The following is a 24,197-nucleotide window of genomic DNA, read 5'->3' on the forward strand; positions in this document are numbered from 1 at the left end:
GATTTGACAGGCAGGCAGGCAGCCAACTTATTTCAACTGACTCACGCTATCATACTGCATAATATTCATTTTGCACATCTTTTTGCCGACAATTCACAGTTTGCTAAAAGAGTTAACTACCCGTACTTAATTTGTAGGGGGAGTAGATCTGGATAGGAAAGATAAGGTGAGGTTATTCGACAGTGTCGGGTTGACGCAATAATTTGCCCGTCCTCTATTAAAAATAGTATTATTTTATTTTATTTTTTACAGATTGGATTAATAAGGACGTTGACTTGACGTTGACGGTCATCGTCACACGTTCCCCGTCGTCGAAATGGCGACGACAGACGGGGAGCCAACTTCCATGGTGGTGGAATCCTCTGCCCCCACTCCGTCGCTGTCTGACCCCACCGCCATCGTAGCTTATATTCAGCGGGTAGCATCCAGTCTTTTGGAAGAGGATGATTCTTCTTCGTCATCCGGTGGTTCCAGCCTCGCCTCCGTTTTGCATGAACATGCCGACGTGGTTCGTAAATTTATCGCGGATCCCATGGCTAGGTCACTCTTTGTGCAAAAAATTTCCAACAAGGGTAATAATAATAGCTGGTGGATTTATTATTATGGATGAGATTTGGTCATTTTAATTGCAAGTTGTACTCCAATTTTTATAGATGAAGAGCGAGAGGACGAATATCTTGTAACTCTTGGTGCTGTCTTCACCTCCGTCCGAGCCGTGGGTGTGATCCTGATAAAACGGGGGAACTACATTGAAGGCGACAAATCATTCGGCTCTCAGATTCGTCTTGTCGTCCTCAACGAGGGATCTCCATATGAAACTCTGCACACCTACATTTCTTCCGGGGTGGCCCCGTTCTTCAAGTCATACCTTCAGGAGACAGGGAGATCCGCAGAGTCAAGTAGTGACAAACTCGCCCCCTCCGTGGAGAAGAAAATGGCCGAGTTGGAAATGGGGCTGCTCCACCTTCAGCAGAATATCGACATCCCAGAAATATCTCTGGCCCTCAATCCGATCGTGGCTGCGACAGTGTCGCAATGCGCAATGGAGAATAGACGACCAAAAGTGTCCGATTTTGGAGATCGGGTGGAGGACTCGAAATTTCTGAATGACTTGCAACATGGAGTGAATCGGTGGGTGAAGGAAATTCAGAAAGTGACCAAGTTGGATAGAGATCCGTCGAGTGGAACGACTTTGCAGGAGGTCAGTTTTTGGCTCAATTTGGAACGTGCTCTCCTCAAGTTGCAGGAAAAGAGGGAGTCGATCGACGTGGAGTTGACGTTAGAGATCTTGCGACATGGAAAGCGGTAAGGACAAATTGAATAGTTGCAATTTTAGAGTTTAAAAAAAAAAAAACATAATTACATGTGTCCCCAGATTTCACGCAACTGTTTCCTTCGACACTGACACCGGATTAAAACAAGCCCTCGCCACGGTGAACGACTATTCTCCTCTAATGAAAGACTTTCCCGTTCACGACTTACTCGCAGCTACCGATCTGGACAAAGTTAGGACTGCGTTGCAATATATTTTTGGACATTTGAGGAAGATACGGAACACAAAGTATCCAATTCAGAGAGCGTTGCGACTCGTTGAAGCTATTTCTAGAGATTTGGCGACACAGTTGCTCAAAATTTTGGGAACAAGAAGGTATACAATCTAATCTTTAAAAATAATTTCAAGTATGGGGTTTATTATATTTTTTAAAAACTCAAGATTGATGATGGTCCCTTATGACGAGTTTGAGCGGGTGATGGCCTCCTGTTTCGATATTTTCAACACATGGGATGAGGGTATGTACTTATTGAATTATATGAAGCATACAATATCAAGTCATAATAAATACTCTTTTCCCTCTCAGAGTACGAGAAACTTCAAGGATTACTAAGGTGAGTTGACTTTGAATACAATCTAATATGGATTTTTTGTCTAATTATAATATTTTTTATCTTCTGTAGAGACATCCTCAAGAAGAAACGGGACGAAATGAAACTAATGTGGAGAGTTAACTTTTCTCATAAAAAATTACATATTCGAATGGAACAAATCCGGAAATTCAGACGACAGCATGAGCAACTTCGCTCCGTGATTGAACGAGTTCTTCGTCCCGATCAGGAAACCATGGTCGATGGGAATGCACACGAGGTAATTAATATGCTTTCACAAATTACTAAGATATAATGAAGAGGTAAAAACTAGAAGCTGGATACATGATGATAGTGCAGGGGTCCTGAAATCAGTCTTACTGTGGGCTGAGGGGAGCAGAAGTTCGGAAAGTCTGAACACTGCGACCCGACAACGCACCAACTGAAAATATTAAACATAAAAATCTACATATGACCAACCTTTGTGTGAAATCACAATTATGAAAAAATAATCTAACCAATTCTATTTTAAAATATATTTTCAGGAAGTCTCCAATGCCTACTCGCTCCTCGAGCAGGTCGAGGCTCTCGAAATGTCTAAAGAAGGTCAAGATGTCTGGGACGGAGCTGTTCGTCGTTATAATGAACGGGTTGACACGGTCGAAGCAAAAATTACAGCTGCTCTACGAGAACAACTCGCCACGGCCAAGTCAGCGAATGAAATGTTTCGTATTTTCGCCAGATTCAACGCCCTCTTCGTCCGCCCCCAGGTAATTAATTATCAACACTATATATTATAAACTATATTTTTTTTTCAATAAGAAACATGATTTATTATCATAGATTCGAGGCGCCATCCGAGAGTACCAAACACAACTCATTCAACGCGTTAAGGACGATATTGAAGCACTCCACGAGAAGTTCAAAACGCAGTATTCTCTCAGCAAAGCGTACAGGATGAGTGAACTTCGCGACATTCCGCCTGTGTCAGGATCCATTATCTGGGGCAAGCGTCACATGAAACTAGATTTATTTTATAAATATGAATTACGAGAGATCCCAGTTTTGTTGAATTACGTCTTGCTCGTTTATATTATAAAATATTTTGTCTCTGTTTTTTTGTTTACAGCGAAACAGATTGATCGTCAACTCACCACTTACTTGAGGAGGGTTGAAGCCATTCTCGGATCTGGATGGGAGAATCACGTCGATGGTCAGCGATTAAAAAGTGACGGAGACAGCTTTCGCCTTAAGCTGAACACGCAACCAATTTTTGACGAGTGGGTGGCCAAAGTGCAACAGAAGGATGCAACCGTGACTGGACGGATTTTCGATATTGAGCAAACTCGAGGAAGGACGGGGGCAGGGAAGCAGATTTTGAGATTGAAGGTTAATTTCCTCCCCGAGATTATCACACTGTCGAAAGAGGTGCGAGAATAAAAAAAAATAATACAGAAAATAATGATTTTGTTATGCACAATCAATTCTATTCCTTTGAACTTTGACAATTATATAGGTTCGACACCTAAAGAATCTTGGCTATCGTGTCCCATTGGCCATCATGAACAAGGCACATCAGGCCAACCAAATGTACCCTTTCGCCATTTCCCTGATGGAGAGTGTGAGAACGTATGAAAGAAGTTGGGAAAAGGTATGTAGTTGGTATTGTTGTATTGAAATGTTGTGACGATTTATGGTTTTGTCCACTTTTTGGAAATTGTGAAAGTGTAAAAAGTTTGTGTCAGTCTGATTTTGATGTCGAGATTTTGCACTGTTTGAATTTTGGGGTGTACATTTTTTTCTATCGGGTTTTCTCCCTGTTTTTCAATTTTTATTCTCTCTCTACTTTATCTAATCCAGGTCCAATCCCGTGCATATAATTGTACAATTGCACAACTCTATTGTTACGACCACTATTTGTTGTATATTTGTTTAAAACCTCTTCTTTCTGGACCTGCTATATAGCTTGTGAACCGGAGTTCATCGACTTATACCTCGTACCAGGTGACCTATACCTAAAAGTAGCTTTTGTTCACCTATTTAGATACTTTAGACTTAGTTTTCTAGCCAATAGCGTATATACTTTGGTAAAATTGTTAAACAGCTTTAGCCTTACACATAGTTTATTTTTTGGTTTGGTCTTTGGGGGTAGTTGGTTATGGTTATTCGTTGGTCCTGTTCTATAGTCTTTAGTGGTGTCCTATATCCTATCCTTATTGTTTTAGTCGTTTCGTGACCATCGTAATTTTTTTCAGTCTCAGAAATCGATGCTAATGGTACTAATTCATGGAGGCAACTCGTTGCAAAGGCGTACCACACAAATTCATGAAAATTTCTGCAAATAAAAATAATGCCACTATATTTGTCGCTGTCACTGTGTTGGAAATTGGTAGTGCGTGCCACTAATTTTAACATAATTAAATTACTACACGAGTACACTGTACGGTGTTTGTGACATAACATTGGATATAATTTGCTGGCTGCTGATTAATTAACTGATGCTAATGTGTTATCGTGATTAATATTATATTTAACGTTTTTTTTGCTAAAAAACGTTACGTTTCTTTTGTTTTGCTAAATTTAGATTGAAGATAGAGCAAATGTGACTCTATTGGTGGCAGGAAGTCGTCAAGAGGTGCACATCATGATTCAAGAGGTGGGTGAATTAACCAGAATAATATTCATTCATGTTAAAATTGAAACGGAAAATTGAACTGAATTTAACTCCTTTGTTGTAGGGAATGGCACTCGTCTGGGAGTCGTATAAATTGGATCCATACGTTAAAAAGTTGTCCGAAGTCGTGTTTCAGTTTGCTGAAAAGGTGAGCTAATACGAAATTTAAAAAAATATATACACTTTTGTAGAAAGATTTGTTAATTTTATTATCTCAGGTTGACGAAGTGCTCAGCGTCGAAATGCAAGTCAGCGTGGACATTAAACTATTAGAAAGCTGTGCCTATTCTGCCAAAACCTTTGGTGATATTCTGGCCAAAATACAAAAGGCTGTCGATGACCTGTCCCTAAAACAGTACTCCAACCTGACCAAATGGGTCCAACATATTGACACCGAAGTGGAGAAACGGCTCGTCAAGCGGCTCGAGGCTGGAATCCAAGCCTGGACGAGTTGCTTGGAAGAGCGACGAGTAGAAGTTGAGGATCCTGATGACATGGAGGACAACAAGTTGACCCATAAACTGGGTGGTGATCCAGAGGTACATAGGTTTAACTGATCATTTGAAAGATTAATTATATAAGTATGATGACAACTCTGATGTTGATTTCCCATGATTGATTCGTCTACAGAGCTGAACAAATATAATTTGATCAATATAAATTCAATTTTTTCAATAAGTTTTTTTTTAATTGTGAGCTAATTTTGGGGTGATTTCTCTGCATATTTAGTTGGGCGAGCTCAAACTGGAGATGAGAATGACTCAACAAACCCTCTGGGTTTACCCCGCTGCGGAAGAAGTGCGTCAGCAACTCCTGCAAAAACTCTTCGCCTGGCAAGCCATCGCCACGTCTCACCCTCGTATTCAAAGTTCTCGGTATCAAGTCGGTCTGGAGAAAGGGTTCGCAATGAGTTACAAAGACCTGTTGGCAAAACTGCCCAGCAATTTGGGGACCTTAGCCTCTGCGTATGAAGCCATTGAGAAAAAGATGTTGGAAGTGACCAATTATGTAAACGAATGGCTGTGTTATCAATCATTGTGGGATTTGCAGCCAGATCAACTTTACGGAAAGTTGGGAGAAGATATGAATCTCTGGTTGAAGTGTTTGGCTGATATTAAGTAAGTTTGACGAAAAAAAAAATGATTAGTATAATCGCAGTACTTATTAAAATAATCATGTTCTCTACAGACAAACTAGAAGTACTTTTGATACAGCAGAAATAAAGCGAACCTTTGGTCCGGTTACTATCGAGTATGGCAAAGTACAGAGCAAAGTGTCCTTAAAGTATGATTCCTGGCATAAAGATGCCCTTGCCAAGTTCTCTGCATTATTGTCATCTCATATGATCATGTTTCATACGGAAGTGGCCAAGGTGAGAGCATACCCATGTTTTTACTTGTTTATCGTTTGTAAATGTTTAACTAATCGGTTATTATTCTGATTTATTATTTAGTCTCGCACCGACCTTGAAAACCAATCCATCGAAACTTCCTCCACTTCTGAAGCTGTTGGACTCATCACCTACGTGCAAAACTTGAAAAAGAAAATGCTCGAGTGGGAGGAAAAGGTCGGCGTGTATAAAGAAGGTCAGCGAATGTTGGAACGTCAACGCTTCCAACTTCCAAATAACTGGCTCCACATCGATTCGGTAGAAGGAGAATGGAGCTCCTTCTCGGAAATATTGAAGCGAAAAGATTCTTCCATCCAGACTCAAGTGGCCAGCTTGCAATCCAAGATTATGAGCGAGGATAAGGCTGTTGAGGTCAGAACAGCGACATTTTTACAAGATTGGGAGAAAGAAAAGCCGGTCAAGGCCGATTTCAAGCCAATGGAAGCTCTACGACAGTTACTCCTCTTCGAAACGCGGTACACCAAGTTGAAAGAAGAGCGTGGCAATGTGGCGAGGGCAAAGGAAGCCTTAGAAATGACGGGTGAGTTAAATAATCATTTTAATTCTAAGTATTATTGAAATATGATGACAACTTTGATGTTGATTAACCATGATTGATTCGTCTACAGACCTGATTTAATTATTTTGTACACTTAAATTTATTGATTTAAATTTGCATTATGCATTTATAAGGAATTCATTATTATGGTAGGCATTGGATCCGAAACTGACGACCGTTTCGCAATCTCTCTCGAAGAACTCCAAGACCTAAAAGGCGTTTGGAGTGAACTTTCCAGAGTTTGGGAGCAGATCGACCAAGTTAAAGAAACTCCCTGGCTTTCCGTTCAACCGAGGAAAATCCGAGGGCAAATAGACGCTTTGTTAACCCAACTGAAAGATCTTCCAGCCAAATTGAGACAATATGCATCCTACGAACATGTGAAGAAACTGATTCAAGGATATGCCAAAGTGAACACGCTCATCGTCGAATTGAAATCCGAAGCTCTGAAGGAACGTCACTGGAAGACACTGATGAAGTCTCTCCGCGTCAACTGGAATTTGAACGAGTTGACCCTCGGACAAGTGTGGGACGTTGATTTGCAAAAGAACGAAAAGACATTGAGGGATGTCATCATCGTGGCGCAGGGAGAAATGGCTCTGGAAGAATTCTTGAAGCAAGTTCGAGAATCATGGCAGAATTATGAGTTGGAGTTGATAAATTATCAAAATAAGTGCAAATTGATTAAAGGATGGGACGATTTATTTAACAAACTAAAGGAACATATCAATTCCGTCGCAGCGATGAAGTTGTCGCCTTATTATAAGGTGGGTGCCTCTAGAATATTAAGTATTACCGTATTAAATTTAAATTAGAAATTAATCTTTTATTAGATACAAATTGGTCATGATTTATATGTTTTAGGTCTTTGAAGAGGAGGCGACCTCATGGGAAGAGAAACTTAACCGCATCCTGGCCCTATTTGATGTTTGGATTGACGTACAACGTCGCTGGGTCTACCTCGAAGGAATTTTCCTGTCGTCTCAAGACATCAAGGCCCTCCTTCCAATGGAAACCTCTAGATTTCACTCCATTTCGGCTGAATTCCTCGGCCTCATGAAACGCGTCTCCAAATCTCCCAAGGTCCTCGATGTACTCAACATCCAAGGCGTGCAACGCAGTCTGGAAAGATTGGCCGACCTGTTAGGAAAAATCCAGAAGGCTCTTGGTGAATACTTGGAACGGGAGAGGTCATCCTTTCCTCGTTTCTACTTTGTCGGTGACGAAGATTTGTTGGAAATAATTGGAAATTCAAAGAATATTGCAAGACTGCAGAAACACTTTAAGAAAATGTTTGCTGGGGTTAGTTCAGTCATACTGAATGAGGATCAATCTACAATCATGGGAATTGCATCGCGAGAGGGAGAAGTCGTAATATTTTTGAATCCTGTGATAGTCACGGATCAGAAAGTTAATGAATGGTTAAGCGCGGTCGAGAGGGAAATGCGTCTCTCGCTTGCAACTTCCCTAGCCAAAGCCGTCAACGAGGTGGCCCAGTTCAATGAAAAGATCGATCCTAAACTATTCATGGAATGGGTGGATCGATTCCCTGCTCAATTAATCAACCTGGCGGCACAAATCTGGTGGTGTGACGGAGTCGAGGGTGCGATCGGGACGAAGGGCAAGGTGGAAGGGGTAGTTAAAAGGGTGGAGGCGACGTTGACAGTTTTAGCGGATTCAGTCCTCCATGAACAGCCGGCGTTAAGAAGGAAGAAGTTGGAACATTTGGTGAGCCAACATAGCTAGAAAGATTTATTGATAGATGTGTAGAGAATTGTACTTTACTTATTTACAACTTCATTTAATTGCTGCTTCTGTTTACTTGTAGATTAATGAATTTGTTCACAAGAGAACAGTCACTCGTCACTTGCTAACAAGTGGCGTCTCAAATAATAAAGCGTTCGAATGGCTTCGTCAAATGCGCTTCTACTTCGACCCGAATCAGCCTGATGTTCTAAAAAAGTTAAGCATTCACATGGCTGATGCAAAGTTTAATTATGGGTTTGAATATCTCGGAGTTCAAGAGAAACTGGTGCAGACTCCGCTAACCGACAAGTGTTATTTGACGATGACACAGGCATTGGAGGCGAGATTGGGAGGTTCCCCGTTTGGTGAGCAGCCGATATATTTTATTTTTTTGAAATCTTCTCATGTTAATCACTAAACTAAAATGGACAACAATTATAATTTTGTTTTGCTACCACAGGACCGGCTGGGACGGGAAAGACGGAGTCAGTAAAGGCCCTTGGTCATCAACTGGGACGTTTCGTTCTCGTGTTTAATTGTGATGAGACATTCGATTTTCAAGCGATGGGGAGGATTTTTGTTGGTCTTTGTCAAGTAGGGGCGTGGGGCTGTTTTGATGAGGTTCGTCGCTTATCCTGCAATGTTAAATAATTGACTGTGACAACACATTTAATATTTTAATTTTTCAGTTTAATCGACTAGAAGAACGCATGTTGAGTGCTGTAAGTCAGCAGATTCAGACGATTCAAGAAGCCTTAAAGTCACAAAAAGATGGTCAAAAGGAAGGAAGTGAGTAGATGCAGAGTTTTTCTGTTAATGTCGATCACATTTTTTTATGTGGAAAATTAAAATCATTTTCTTTACATTATTATAATAGTGCTGACTGTCGAACTGGTCGGAAAATCTGTCAAAGTCTCCTGTGAAATGGCAATTTTCGTCACCATGAATCCTGGTTATGCTGGTAGATCTAATCTGCCCGATAATTTGAAACAGCTCTTCCGTTCGCTGGCCATGACCACGCCGGATCGTCAACTTATCGCGGAAGTCATGTTATTCAGCCAAGGTTTCAGAACTGCAGAAACCCTTGCGGCGAAAGTAGTTCCATTCTTTAGACTTTGCGAACAGCAATTATCAGCCCAGTCTCACTATGATTTTGGACTTCGGTGAGTACACAAATTTTTAGTTTGGTAAATATTGGGCAACGTTTAAATAATTTAAATGAAAATTTGTAGTGCCTTAAAGTCCGTGCTCGTCTCTGCCGGAAATGTTAAACGTGACCGAATCCAGCGAATCAAGGAAACCTCTGTGCAAAGAGGGGAGACAATCGAGGAATCCAAAATTGCAGAGAATCTTCCCGAACAGGAAATCCTTATACAATCGATTTGCGAAACGATGGTGCCAAAATTGGTTGCGGAGGACATTCCTCTCTTGTTTTCACTGTTATCCGACGTCTTCCCTGGCATCAATTACACTCCAGCTCAAATGGATTCGCTAAAGGAGCAGATTAGAGCCATTTGCAAGGAAGAGTATCTCGTTTCTGGAGAAAATTCTTGGATGGAGAAGGTTGGTAGTTATTTTATATTTTGAATAGATAAATTGGTGTCGCTTTGGTTGGAAAATATCTACGTAGATGTGAAAAGTGAGTGGATGAAAGTTTGGTATGACTGATTGATCACAAAAATAAGACTTGTAACGTATGTAATTTTGTCTTAATTAATGCTGCGAATGAGAAGCAAGGAGTGTACGGAAAGTCATGGATTGAGAAGGCAAGTAGTCTGTAGTTTTCATACTAATAACCGTAAACCGTGACTTTGTCCAGCATGACTTATGTATCTGTAACTATTATATTTAATCTTTGTGTTGTAAAAATTGAAACGTTTTAATTTGTCATTTTAATTTAATTTGTTATTTATGTCCTTAATGTTCCCCTAATTTCTTTCAGGTCTTGCAACTATACCAAATTCAATCTCTCTCTCATGGAGTTATGCTCGTTGGTAATTCTGGAACTGGAAAATCTACGGCATGGCGAGTGCTTCTTCGCGCTCTGGAAAGATTGGAAGGCGTAGAAGGAGTTTGTCACGTAATTGACCCCAAAGCACTGTCTAAAGAGGCGTTGTACGGATTTATGGACCCAAATACAAGAGAGTGGACCGATGGATTGTTTACTCACATTTTAAGGTTTGAATTTGTAGAATGATGATTGTTTTTATGTTAAAATAATAATTTTGCATGTTTTAATAGGAAAATTATTGACAATGTCCGTGGAGAGAGAGGAAAACGGCAATGGATCGTATTTGACGGAGATGTCGACCCGGAATGGGTAATAATATAATAATTTAATACGAAAACTAATATATAAGCAACAAATATTAATTGACTATGGTATATTATTCAGGTTGAAAATTTAAATTCTGTTCTCGACGATAACAAATTGCTCACACTCCCGAACGGAGAACGATTAGCACTTCCACCCAATGTCAGATTGCTCTTTGAAGTACAGGATTTAAAACATGCGACATTGGCAACAGTCAGTAGATGTGGCATGGTCTGGTTTTCACACGACGTCCTCTCAACGGAAATGTTGTTTCATAATTTTCTCTCTCGATTGGAAAATATTTGCTTGGATGATTCCGAAGAGGGTGAATATTTCGGACAGAAATCACGACCGGCTGAAACCCCACAAACAGAAGGATTCGTCACACCGGCGCTAAAACTCCAGCGAGACATCTCCTCACTGTTACAACCACTCTTTGTCACCGACGGACTAGTTGACAAGTGTCTCGAATTTTCTTCGTCGTTGGAACACATCATGGACTTTACGAGAATGAGAGCACTCTCGTCTCTATTTTGCATGATGAATGAGGCCGTGCGACAAATTCACGGCTATAATGCCGGCCATGTCGACTTCCCACTCGAATCGGACGTTGTGGACAGATTTATGACAAAGAGTTTAGTCTACGGGATGCTCTGGTCGTTCACGGGGGATGCTAAACTGAAAACAAGACATGAACTGGGCGAATTTATTCGAAGTACGACAACAATCCCGTTGCCACCAGGGAATGCTCAGATGCCGATTGTAGATTACGAGGTGGGAAAAAATAAATTAGATGCGAAAACTAATCAAATAGTTGGTAGCCTTTAATAATATTTTGTGGGTCTGATGATTAGGTGACGATGCAAGGAGAATGGTCTCCATGGGCCGTGAAGGTGCCACGAACGGATGTCGAGACACACAAAGTTGCCTCACCGGACGCCGTCGTCCCAACAGTGGACACAGTCCGGCACGAATCTCTACTTGCAACGTGGTTGGCTGAACACAAACCGCTCGTGCTCTGTGGACCCCCAGGTTCTGGAAAGACTATGACTTTGCTGTCGGCTCTGCGTGCCTTGCCGGACATGGAAGTCGTCAGTTTGAATTTCTCCTCCGCAACCACACCCGAGCTCTTACTAAAGACTTTTGACCATTATTGCGAGTATAGGAAGACACCGAATGGGATCGTGTTGTCACCAGTTCAGGTGAGTATTGCGTTTACGGACTAATTATTTTTACATGGCAAGTTATACTTTGTAATTAATTACAGTTGGGAAAGTGGCTAATCTTATTTTGCGACGAGATAAATTTGCCCGACATGGACAAATACGGAACTCAACGGGTCATTTCATTCCTTCGTCAATTGGTCGAGCACGGCTGTTTCTTCAGAACCTCAGATCACAGTATTGTTCGCTTGGAGCGGATTCAATTTGTCGGCGCGTGCAATCCACCCACTGATCCGGGCAGAAAACCGCTATCGCACCGATTTTTGAGACACGTTCCAGTCGTATATGTTGATTACCCAGGAGAAACTTCATTAAAGCAGGTATGGTGTAGTAATAAAAATAGTAAAATTAACCAAAATAAAAAGAAATTTCACCAAACAATTAATTAATTTATCAATAACTTTAGATTTATGGAACTTTCAATCGAGCCATGTTAAAATTGGTCCCATCCTTAATGACCTACTCTGAACCTTTGACGAACGCCATGGTCGAATTCTTCCTTAAATCTCAGGAGCGATTCACTCAAGACATGCAACCCCACTATGTCTACTCTCCCCGGTAAGTGGATGTAAAGTTATTTATCTATGTAGTTCTGATCGATCGTAATAATTTAATAACGAAAACATTAATAATGACCGGTAATATAATCAAGTATTATTGTTCAGTAATAATATGAATAACAATAGCAAATACATAAGTTCATAATGGTAATGAATGACGAAACGAAGAATAATTACAAATTGTTCAAACTACCGGAATTTGTAACAGGGTCATACAAATAATCTCCAATAAGTGAGATGTACTTTTGCTCACACCTCTTTCTCTCAATTCTGGAGGGAAAATTTACATCAAGAATGGCGTAGCGTAGCTTTGAGTGAACCCACGCGACGCCAACAAACGAGTAGATAACTAAGATAACGAATGCTACCTATCTTATAAGACTAAAAACTATGGTCACATCCACGTTTTTTTAAACTTGAAGGGGTCGTATCTTCAAGGCTCTTTGACGTTCTTTTCTTTATTATCTTTTATATTATCTTGTTTACAGAGAAATGACCCGATGGGTGCGAGGAATTTATGAAGCGATTCGCCCCCTTGACGCACTAACAGTAGAAGGACTCGTCCGCCTTTGGGCACATGAAGCCCTTCGTCTTTTCCAAGATCGTTTGGTCTATGACGACGAGCGTGCTTGGACTAATGAAAATATTGATACCGTCGCCCTCCGCCACTTTCCCACTATCGATCGGAACGAAGCCCTCCAGAGACCAATCCTCTACTCCAACTGGCTCAGCAAGGACTACACGCCCGTGGATCGGGAAAGGTTGAGAGAATATGTCCGATTCCGGCTGCAAGTCTTTTACCAAGAAGAACTCGACGTCCCGCTCGTCCTCTTTGACGAAGTGTTGGAACATGTACTCAGAATGGATCGAATATTCCGACAGCCCCAAGGACACTTGTTACTCATTGGAGTGGCCGGCTCAGGGAAGACGACGCTGTCCAGATTCGTGGCTTGGATCAACGGGCTACAAGTCTTTCAAATCAAAGTGCACAATAAATATACGGGAAACGACTTTGATGAGGATTTGAGGTCGGTGTTGAGACGATCAGGGTGTAAAGGTGCGAATCTTAATTCTGCTCTGCTACTTACTACTACTAATTTCGTAACTTTAAATTAATTTGAATCAATTTCCAGGAGAGAAGATTTGTTTTATTCTTGACGAGGCAAACGTCCTCCAGAGTTCCTTCCTCGAGCGGATGAACACCCTCCTGGCAAACGGAGAGGTTCCTGGTCTTTTTGAAGGAGACGAGTTCACCACTCTCATGACCCAATGCAAAGAAGGGGCCGCCCGTGAGGGTCTCATGCTCGACACGGTAGAAGAACTTTATAAATGGTTTGCTGGACAAGTCATGCGAAATTTGCACGTCGTCTTCACCATGAATCCCTCAGAACAAGGATTGAAGGATCGTGCCGCCACTTCGCCCGCCCTCTTCAATCGCTGCGTCCTCGACTGGTTCGGTGACTGGACAAATACGGCCCTCTTCCAAGTCGCGAAAGAACTCACAATGAAGGTGGACCTTGAAAATGGTGCATGGAAGCTTCCGCTCGAATTTCCCATCGCATTCGACGAGCTAAATCCGGCCACGATCAATCATAGAGACGCCGTAATCAATGGGTTTGTCTTTGTTCATCTGACCCTCCACAAGGCTAACAGGAGGCTGGCCAAACGGGGCGGCACCACAATGTGAGAGTTAATTTAAATAGATGTTTAAAGAAGTCTTTTTAATTTCATAGTTGCAAGTATAACAAAAAAATTAATGTTAATTGCAGGGCCATCACACCCCGCCACTTCCTTGACTTTATCAACCACTTCGTCAAGCTTTACAATGAAAAGAGGTCTGACCTTGAGGAGCAACAACTCCACTTGAACATTGGTCTTAACAAGATCGCCGAAACGGTCGAACAAGTTGAAGAGATGAAGAAGAGTTTGGAACTGAAAAAGAAGGAGTTGAAAGAAAAGGATGAAATGGCAAACAACAAATTGAAAGAAATGATTTCTCAACAGCAACAAGCCGAACAGCGAAAAGTGCAGAGTAAGACGCTCCAAGCAAATCTTGAGGTGCAGACGAAGGAAATATCTAAAAAGCAGGAGGACGTAACAAGAGACCTGGAGCAGGTCGAACCCGCCGTGCGAGACGCACAACAAGCCGTATCTTCCATCAAGAAACAACAATTAGTCGAGGTGAGGTCTATGGCAAATCCTCCCGCCGTGGTAAAGTTGGCCTTAGAATCGATCTGCCTCCTCCTCGGAGAGAACGCCGCCGATTGGAAAGCTATAAGGACTGTCTTGATGAAAGAGAATTTCATCTCCACCATTGTCAACTTCCAGACAGAGTACATCACAGACGACGTGCGTGAAAAGATGCTCTCCAGATATGTATCAAACCCGGAATACACGTATGAAAAAGTCAACCGGGCTTCCCTCGCATGTGGACCTCTGGTCAAATGGGCCATTGCACAAATCAGCTACTCGGACGTATTAAGAAAGGTGGAACCTTTGCGCGAAGAATTACGAAATTTGGAAAGTGCAGCCTACACAAATCAGACGGAAGCGAGACAAGTGCAGGAAGACATTGATCGATTGGAGAAGCAAATTACAAGCTACAAAGAAGACTATGCTCGATTGATAGCACAAGCTCAGGCGATCAAGTCCGATTTGGAGAATGTTCAGAGCAAAGTAGAACGTTCAATGAGCCTTTTGAGGTCACTCGGCATGGAAAAAGATCGCTGGGAGGGAAGTTCAGAGGGATTCAAGACTCAGATGAATACGATTGTTGGGGATACTCTTCTATCGTCTGGATTCCTAGCCTATGCCGGGTACTTTGATCAGCACTATCGGCAAAACTTATTTACGGCTTGGTCCGAACATCTGGGGAAGGCAGCGATATCGTATAGACAAGACATGGCCCTCAGCGAGTATCTCAGCCATCCGGACGAGAGATTGAGATGGAAGGGGAACCTGCTACCCGATGATGATCTCTGTACCGAGAATGCCATCATGCTGAAAAGGTTCAATCGCTACCCGCTGATAATTGACCCATCCGGACAGGCGACAGAGTTTTTGGAGAGAGAGTATGCTGACCGAAAGTTGACCAAGACGTCATTCCTGGATGATTCCTTTAGGAAAAATTTGGAGAGTGCTTTAAGATTCGGAAACCCTTTGCTCGTTCAAGATGTTGAGAGTTACGATCCGATATTGAATCCGGTACTGAATAGGGAAGTGCGACGAACAGGGGGTCGTGTCCTCATTTCTCTGGGAGAGCAGGATATCGACTTGTCGCCTAGTTTCGTCATCTTTTTGTCCACGAGGGATCCCACGGTCGAATTTGCTCCAGATGTGTGCTCGAGAGTGACCTTTGTGAACTTTACCGTCACACGAGCATCCCTGCAGAGTCAGTGTCTGAACCAAGTCTTGCGAGCCGAGAGGCCAGACATTGACCAGAAAAGAAGTGACCTGCTCAAGTTGCAGGGTGAGTTCCAAGTGAGGCTGAGACACCTAGAAAAGTCGCTCCTCGGAGCTTTGAACGAGGCGAAAGGAAAGATTTTGGATGATGACAGTGTCATTACGACGTTAGAGAACTTGAAGCATGAAGCTGCCGAGATTTCAAAGAAGGTGGGTCGTCGTAGAACTAATTAGTTACTAATTTTAATTATCTGTAGAGGCGAATTTATTTATGGTATTAATTTATATCTCCTATGGTTCCAGGTTGAAGAGACAGACATTGTGATTCAAGAAATTGACCAAGTTTCTCAACAATACATGCCTATGGCGCAAGCATGTTCCGCTATTTACTTTATGCTCGACAACATGCACCAAATGCACTTCTTGTACCAATACTCCCTCCAGTTTTTCCTCGATATGTTCAACTCCGTGTTGAACGGTAACCCAAAACTCGGTTCTGTCAAGGACTACTCTGCCAGACTGGATATCATCACCAAAGACTTGTTCACCGTCTGTTCTCAGCGAGTGACTCGAGGAATGCTGCACGTGGATCGCCTCCCCTTCGCCATCCTGTTGGCAAGAATTTATACCAAAGGAATTTTCGAAGGAGGGTTTCAGTCATTTTTACGATTCCGCGAAGGTGTTTTCCCACAAGGGAAGGGAACGCCAGCGTTGCCCTTCCTATCTCAAGACCAGGCAGAAGGACTGTGTCGACTTCAAGCGAAGGTGGGAGCATTTAAGAATGTTTTGAAGAAGGTGGACTCTGCCGAGTTTAAGGACTGGGTGAGACAACCGACGCCAGAAAGTAATGTGCCAACGTTGTGGGATGAGGAGAAGGGGGGCGAGAATGTGGAGGAGTTTACACAGACGGCGAATCGACTACTCATAATTCAAGCCGTGAGACCAGATCGGGTCGTCGCGATGGGACATATTTTAGTCGACGAGGTGTTAGGGTCGGACTTTATTCCACCAGAGGATGTGAATTTGTCCAGCATCGTGGAGTCTGAAGTTACCTCGAGAACGCCAGTATTACTCTGCTCGGCACCAGGTTTCGATGCGAGTGGGAGGGTGGATGATTTGGCGGCACAAAAGAGCCAGACCCTGGTTAGCATTGCAATCGGAAGTGCAGAAGGGTTCACGCAAGCGGATGGAGCGATTGCTTCGGCAGTAAAGACTGGAAGGTTAGCAGATTACTTTTAGTGTAAAATATTTGGTTTGATAGTTATTCGATAGTATTGTAACGTAATAAAAATGTTTGATTGGGTACGTATTAGGTGGGTGCTCTTAAAGAACGTACATCTCGCTCCTCAATGGCTCCTCCAGTTGGAAAAGAAGCTACACTCGTTACAACCTCATCCACAATTTCGACTATTTTTGACGATGGACATCCATCCCAAAATCCCGGTTAATCTCCTCCGTGCAGGAAGAGTATTTGTCTTTGAACCACCGCCTGGAATCAAAGCAAATCTGCTTAGGACATTTAACAACATTCCGGCCTCGAGAATGATGAAAGCACCCAATGAACGAGCCCGCCTCTACTTTCTTGTGGCGTGGTTTCACGCTGTGGTGCAGGAACGCCTACGCTATGTTCCACTTGGATGGGCAAAATTTTACGAGTTTAACGAGGCTGACCTCCGTGTTGCGTGCGACACATTGGACGCCTGGATCGACTCGACGGCCATGGGGAGGACAAATCTTCCACCGGACAAGGTTCCCTGGGATGCACTGAAAACTCTGCTGTCCGAGACTATTTACGGTGGAAAGGTGGATAATGAATTCGATGCGAGACTACTCTCCTCATTCGTACATCGGTTGTTTACACCGAGGAGCTTTGAGCAGGATTTTCTCCTCGTGGCAAATGCAGATGGTGGTGATATATCGATGCCCGATGCGCTACGGAGGGATCAGTTCATGTCGTGGGCGAACACGTTGACTCATCGGTGAGGATAAATTAATTAACTAAACTAATTAAATGAATTACTGGTTGTCTAACTTTGTGTTGTGTTTTTAAGCCAAACTCCAGCTTGGTTGGGGCTCCCCACTCACGCAGAAAAAGTCCTTCTGACCAGCCGTGGTGCAGAAATGGCCTCGAAACTGTTAAAAATGCAGCTAATTGAAGATGACGAAGATCTCGGGATGAGTAAGGAATCCGTGGCTCAGGTCGGAATCGATGAAGGTCATGTGGGTGCACCCGCCTGGATGAGAACGCTCCACGTCTCTGCTGAGGAGTGGTTGAAAGTGTTGCCCGAAAAGTTGAACACGATGAAGAGAACAGCGGATAACATCAAGAGACCATTGTATCGCTTTTACGAGAGAGAGATCACCTCTGCAGCTAAAATGTTGGAGGCGGTGAGGAGTGACTTGATCGCAGTGAAGATGATTTGTCAGGTACATACATAAGCAAGCAGTGAATCCTGAGGGAGTAGATTATTCAAATAATTATTACTAACTGAATGTTAATTTTCTATTGCAGGGAGAGAAGAAGCAGACTTCCTACCACCGCAACTTAATATCCGAACTGGTCCGCGGCATTATTCCTGACAGTTGGAAAGGACGATATTCCATCCCGAGGGGGTGTACAGTAATCAACTGGATTAACGATTTAGCCTTGAGAATTGAACAGTTTATTGGGATTTCCCAAACTGTCAAACAAAAGGGCGCTGAGCAATTAGAGGTAGAAATAATATTTTATTATTAAAATTATATCTTTTTTTCGAAAATATTTTTGAAATTTTATTTGTTACTAAATGTTGCTTTATTTTGTCGTCTATAGTCAATTCCGGTGTGGTTGGGTGGTCTCATAATTCCGGAAGCCTACTTTACGGCAACGAGACAATGCGTGGCTCAAGCAAACGGCTGGTCTGTAGAGGAGCTCGTTCTTGACGTCGTCATTGGTGGGAAGAAGGGTCAGAATTTTGTTCTCAACGGACTAAAACTTCAAGGAGCCGTATGGAAGGATGGCGGTCTCCAGCTCTCCGCCGACGTATTGAGTGACCTTCCCGACGTTACGTTGACCTGGGTGAAACACGACCCCAAAGTTAATCTCCAAGAGGGGAAGATCCTCCTCCCCGTCTATCTCAACTCCACCCGAGACGACTTGCTGTTCACGGTGGACATGAAAATGGTCAAGCAACAGGACAAGTATAGCTTTTATGAGAGGGGTGTCGCTATCCTGGCCTCAACACTAACCTAACTAATAAGTGCTTTAATTAACTAATTATGCAACTAACCGCCGTTATCATCACTTGAGTACCTACTAAATGTAATATGTACGTGTTTCAATGTGGACTAAGTAAACTAATAATAAGTTATGCTACTCGGTAATTTTTTTGTTGGTTCCGGACTTGCTATCTATAAGTTTGCTAATTAAATTTAATTAAAAATGTAATTGTTCTGCCGATGTGATGATTTTGCAAAGTATTTATGCAAAAATAAAAAAATGCAAAACTATTATCTTGTCACATATTTATTAATCAGGATCAATTTATAAGAATTGGTGTGATGATTTGCATTAATTGATTCGTAGCAATGTTTAGCTTCATTTTAATAGCTGAACAAATTCACGCATTTTTCCAATTCATACCTGTTCAGATCTTATACAGGATGTTTACAGATTTTGTGGAAAGACAATTACATGTATTACTTTTGAACGCGTAATCCAATTTGCACCAAATTTGGCACACACAATCTCGAAGGTCACGACCACACCTGCCCAAAGTTTCAAATTTCTATCTTCAAAGATGGCCCCCAAAAGTTACCCGAAAGTGGACGAACCGTAAAAGCGGTTTCCGAAGCTAATTTGGCCGCGAAAAGTGCCCAAACGATAATCCAAAAATTTGGAACTCATCTTATCGTGTCCCCCACATATAATTGTATCAATTTTGTAAGAAAACGCCAGTAACTAGTTTCATCCGACCAACGTATGCGACGAAATGCATACCCCTCAAAACGATGAATTCTGCCACCCTGAAGAACATTGATCGCCACGATGGCAATCAGAATCCTGCAACCAAAAGACAGGTCACAATGCAGTCCCAGGTGTCTCCTGGACACGTTAATCGTATTGTATAGCACAATTTTAAAAAGGCCTTGCAGAGGAAGGCGAAAGTCCGCGCACTTAAATTTACCCATATGGTAAACAAAAAAACTAACAGCCGGAGGCTGTTTGAAGGTCATGTTGGGAATAAAAATTCCGAATTTGTCGTCACATTGGACGGGACACTCTACTGCCTTCAAAACATCAACAGGACAAAAATAATTTGCTGCAAAACCGACCGAAAGCAGATTTCAAAGCATGGGTCTGAAAAGAAGGAAAAGTTGTCTGACTGATTCCTGATGGCAGGTGCAATGACGGACCGTGGAGTGCGAACATTGATACCTGTTGGGTCTAATGCAAAAATAAACTCGAAGTACTTTATGGACAGTGTTTTACATAAGTTGTTGGAGGTCAAAATTGGAAAGAAGCAATTTGGGGAGCCTGACAAGGTTTGCATCCATCACGACGCTACATTTTCATATACGACCGTATTTACCCAACCGGACGCCCAAGATTTGAAGGCAAACCCCGGAATGACCTCGATATCTTTTTCCGGGGTACACATTAAGTAACCTGACACCAGTCCGATGGAATTTTTTGGGTTTGGATGCTTAGAACAAAGCTTGTTCAATGCAAGAGATAAAAAATGTCTGTTGTTTGGAAACCCCTTTCACCGATTCCTCCACTTTGAGGTTACTTTTTGCGCTCATTTTTGAAGATAGAAATTTGAAACTTGGTACATGTGTGACCGTGATCTTGGGGATTGCGTGTTCGAAATTTGGCGCCAAAACGGATAAAGGGTTCGCAGTTTACCCATAAAATTGTCTTTCCACAAAATCTGTAAACACCCTCTGTAATTATTGCGCAATTAATTATTACCAGATTAATTTTGTTAGCAAATTTAGAATTATTACACCAATATCACACAGCATATTATCAGATAGTCAGTCATCCATTTAAAGTTGGTTTAAATTTTACTGATTGGTTAGTGATTTTTTTCTAAACAATAATATCAAGACCCGCCGTAATCAGACTTTCTAATAGTTTAACTTCGATGCTTTTTATCCTTATCACCATATTTACTGCTGCTACTGGAATGATGCGAGTGATGTGAGGATGCGCGACGAGGTGACCTTGACCTGCTTCGACTTGGGGAAGGTGATGATGCTCGCATATGTGGGAGCGTTCGCTTTCCTGATGATGAGGACGAAGGGACAGGTGTTGTCTCTCGACGTGATGAAACAGTGACGCTGCTGCTGCTGTGTCCCTTTTTGGATGGCTGTGGTGGTGATGTGGATCGTGACTTGTTGTGGGACGAAGAATTAGACGATCTTCGCCTGTGTTTCTTTTTATTTTCGTGCAAACTTGCCTGTCCACTATCCTCGGAGGCGGAATCAGAAGAAGAATCAGAAGAGGAAGATGATGATGAGGACGAGCTGGAAGAACTTGAGGAAGATCCGGATGAGGAGTCGGAGAAAATGCCAGAGTGCTTTTTAAGATCAATGCTCTCGGTCAAGGCAGCAAGTTCAGGGAATTTAGACTAGAGGGTAAAGATTTATTAGATGGTTGATTTCAATTAAAAGATGAGTGATTATTTTTCAAAAAAGATTACCTTCAAAACCTTTTGCCACTTTGTAGATAACTTTGGTCTCCCTCGAACAGTTTTATGCCAGACGATTGGAAAATTCGTTTTGGAACAAAAGTTTTGTGTTACGGCGATTGTGGTGTCTAAGTTTAGCACGACATGCCACCAACCACCAGGAACGAACACTGTCTCTCCAGGCCGTTGTAGAATTTCGAGCTAAAAATAGGAAACGATCACAAACTTGTGTGAACAAATATTAAACTATAATTGCTAATTGTTAAAATTATATTGTTCACTCACAGGCTTGTATTCTGCCGGCCAGTCAGACATTTGAGTTCGAGGATAAATAATATCAAACCAAGTGATAGCCTACAAAAATTATTTGCAATAATCGATTTTTTTTTGCAAACCACAAAACAGCAATTAAGCTTATTTATTTAAAATTACCTCATCCTGCTGTTTGCCTCCTTCTTCTCGGGTAACTTTAATAAGTGACTTTGGAGTATTGGTTGGGAACAAGCACCATCTTTTGTGACCACGAATGAGCGAATTCCATGCCGATGTTCCTAACGGGTCAATATGAATTCCCGTTCCAGAGCGACACCCGCCCATGACAAACCAACGATAAGGTGGTCGCCGTTTTTCACCCGCATATTGAAACAAGTCATCTCGGAAGTATTTAGGAATATCGTAGTCTTCCAGAAGTCGTTTACGCCGTGGATGCTAAAATTTTGAAATACAATTATAAATTAAGAACGACATAGTTAGTCAGCATGTATAATATAATGGTTAGGTTACCTCGCCATAATTAGAGTCAAATATGTACAATGGGCTGTCATCGTTCGTGGTAAGCATATAGTCAACATAATACTTCATTTTCAATTTGACACTGTATCCTTCATTATCTTCGCCGCATTTAAACTTTTGATTTCTATATTTCTTGGCTAATCTCTACACAAATAAAGCACACATCAACAATAAATTACAATTGAATACAGATTAAATGATGAGTGGTTAAATTATCACAAATAATAGATTGAGACCTGTGGGGTCCATTTATCGTTTGCGACCCAATCGTCTGACGCACCAAGAATGACACAAGGTAAATACGGTTTTTCAAAGTGTTCGATAAATTGTTCCAAATCAACATCGTCCACATGAATTCGAGGAATTTCATCTACAGATTCTTTGACGGAAGACAGCGATGTGTCGAAATGTATAAAGTGCTGACGACTCGCCCAAGCCGCTCTTCCTTTCAGTTCTAAAGACAACAATTTTGCAATTTTATTAGTATAAATCTCAAAAGTATTTTCATCATTACAATATCAATTACGCACCTGGCCGGGCTTTAGATTTGGCTTCTTCAACCCTTTTTCTCGTCCGGTAATCCAAACTGGATTCTGCTGAGGGGAGGTGGTCTAAATCGCCAAAATGTTCTTGAGACACCTTCTTATCGCCGAATTCGGTGACGGTATCATGACGGTCATCGCCAGCATCGCCTTGACCGTCATGAGAATGATGATTGTGGCCGTTGGAGGTTGAAGATACTACTTTATCCTGGTCTGTTTGATTAAGAATCGAAATGTCACCCTCGCCTCGACCATCCATTCCTGTACCACAAAGATTTGTTGGCGACACGTCACACCACTCAATCACGTCAAAGACGAAGTAAAAGAAATTCTGCGCAATTATTGGAAGGAAGCATTGTTAGAATAATTAATACAATCGTGAATTTCGCAAACCTCAACAATTACCTTACTTTATCGAATACTTTAGTTTTCGGTCAGCTAGTCAATCAAAATCGAGAGATTCTTGTGTGCAACGAAATGTGATGATTTTTCAAAGACTGAGTGTGAATCTATTTTAACAATCAAGAGTTGTAAATTGGGTGGTTCAGTCGGCCAGGCTTATTTCTTGTCTTTGAGTTTAGTACTCTTTCTTTCTAGACTAATTACAATAATTAAATATTTAATTGTTGGGTTTAAAAAAATATTTATTATGCAAATGAATTTTACGTGAAAATATGAGTCGAGTGAGTTGAATTCCGCCGGTGCAATATCACTTCCTGAATTTTGCGTCTCTCTTCTACTTCTTCCTTTCTCTCTCTCTCGCAGAAAATAATATTAGTGCAGATTAAATTATTTGGATGAAATTAATTAATATAGATTCAACCTCATTAATTAAAATGCATAATAAGTACTCAAAGAACAGTTCGAGTCATGATGGTATGTGAAATTTTTGGTTTGATGCATATTTTGATCATATATTTATCGAAAATTTGTACATAAAAGTTGTCTGACGGACGAACTTCTGTAAAATATTTTATGAATATCTCGCCAACTATAAATTGTTTGCATAAATACTTTAGTTTGACCAAGACGAAATATGCATACCAAATTTGAAAAAAATTGAATATACTTGATTTGACATCTTTCTTCACAGAAAAACTAAAATATATTTCATTTACATAATATGCATAACGAATTTAACAAGAACTCATTTCATTACAACTAGAAAAAAATCTGCAAAACTGTTAGCCCACCATTCAAATTTTGGCATATAATTATCACTAGATTTAGCATAATCATAACAAGATAGTAGCTGAATTGAATTATATAAAACCGGAAAAAAACATGGCCGAGTGTTATGAATCGACGTAAAAAATAGAAATCTGCCCATCAGAATGTTCCCATCCGTCGGAACTTGGTGGACTTTTCCCCTCCTAAATGTTTTATTGCTTTCTCGATTTTTACGAGGGGTGGGGACCCCTTAAAAAATGGGACGGAACTGGGTTTTGACCGTTGAT

The 24,197-nt window shown here is 41.5% G+C and overlaps 2 protein-coding genes across 10 annotated transcripts; one reads left to right on the forward strand and one right to left on the reverse strand.

The window, feature by feature from the left end:
* The first annotated feature begins 13 nt into the window (after window positions 1-13).
* LOC110853499 (dynein heavy chain, cytoplasmic) lies at window positions 14-19,220 on the forward strand. Of its 4 annotated transcripts, XM_035854350.1 has the most exons (40): window positions 14-166; window positions 253-572; window positions 654-1,305; window positions 1,376-1,648; window positions 1,715-1,791; window positions 1,860-1,887; window positions 1,957-2,143; window positions 2,409-2,633; window positions 2,707-2,869; window positions 2,993-3,291; window positions 3,380-3,514; window positions 3,829-3,867; window positions 4,448-4,519; window positions 4,602-4,685; window positions 4,756-5,076; window positions 5,267-5,655; window positions 5,726-5,909; window positions 5,991-6,468; window positions 6,640-7,253; window positions 7,351-8,214; window positions 8,315-8,597; window positions 8,693-8,853; window positions 8,922-9,021; window positions 9,110-9,395; window positions 9,465-9,795; window positions 9,966-9,998; window positions 10,175-10,410; window positions 10,474-10,552; window positions 10,628-11,320; window positions 11,401-11,748; window positions 11,814-12,089; window positions 12,176-12,327; window positions 12,818-13,386; window positions 13,463-14,012; window positions 14,099-15,941; window positions 16,035-16,951; window positions 17,045-17,710; window positions 17,783-18,158; window positions 18,244-18,444; window positions 18,544-19,220. In XM_035854350.1, exons 2-40 carry the CDS (start codon window positions 317-319, stop codon window positions 18,961-18,963), a joined length of 13,860 nt encoding a protein of 4,619 aa, XP_035710243.1. In that variant the 5' UTR covers window positions 14-166; window positions 253-316; the 3' UTR covers window positions 18,964-19,220. The 4 variants fall into 4 exon arrangements, with proteins under 4 accessions (XP_035710243.1, XP_021957456.1, XP_035710244.1 ...); XM_022101764.2 differs by lacking the exon at window positions 9,966-9,998; XM_035854351.1 differs by lacking the exon at window positions 3,829-3,867.
* LOC110853504 (bifunctional arginine demethylase and lysyl-hydroxylase JMJD6) lies at window positions 19,221-23,605 on the reverse strand. Of its 6 annotated transcripts, none has more exons than XM_022101779.2 (10): window positions 23,407-23,605; window positions 23,146-23,338; window positions 22,729-23,071; window positions 22,435-22,652; window positions 22,190-22,342; window positions 21,839-22,114; window positions 21,692-21,760; window positions 21,419-21,607; window positions 20,686-21,346; window positions 19,221-19,363 (listed from the first exon to the last, which is right to left on the reverse strand). In XM_022101779.2, exons 3-9 carry the CDS (start codon window positions 22,997-22,999, stop codon window positions 20,852-20,854), a joined length of 1,671 nt encoding a protein of 556 aa, XP_021957471.1. In that variant the 5' UTR covers window positions 23,000-23,071; window positions 23,146-23,338; window positions 23,407-23,605; the 3' UTR covers window positions 19,221-19,363; window positions 20,686-20,851. The 6 variants fall into 6 exon arrangements, with proteins under 6 accessions (XP_021957471.1, XP_021957472.1, XP_021957468.1 ...); XM_022101780.2 differs by having other exon boundaries at window positions 19,221-19,353; window positions 23,151-23,338; window positions 23,407-23,604; XM_022101776.2 differs by having other exon boundaries at window positions 23,151-23,338; window positions 23,407-23,604.
* Between the last annotated feature and the right edge of the window lie 592 nt (window positions 23,606-24,197).

Source organism: Folsomia candida, unplaced genomic scaffold, assembly GCF_002217175.1.
Source record: "Folsomia candida strain VU population unplaced genomic scaffold, ASM221717v1 Fcan01_Sc008, whole genome shotgun sequence".
Taxonomy (NCBI): Eukaryota; Metazoa; Arthropoda; class Collembola; order Entomobryomorpha; family Isotomidae; genus Folsomia; species Folsomia candida.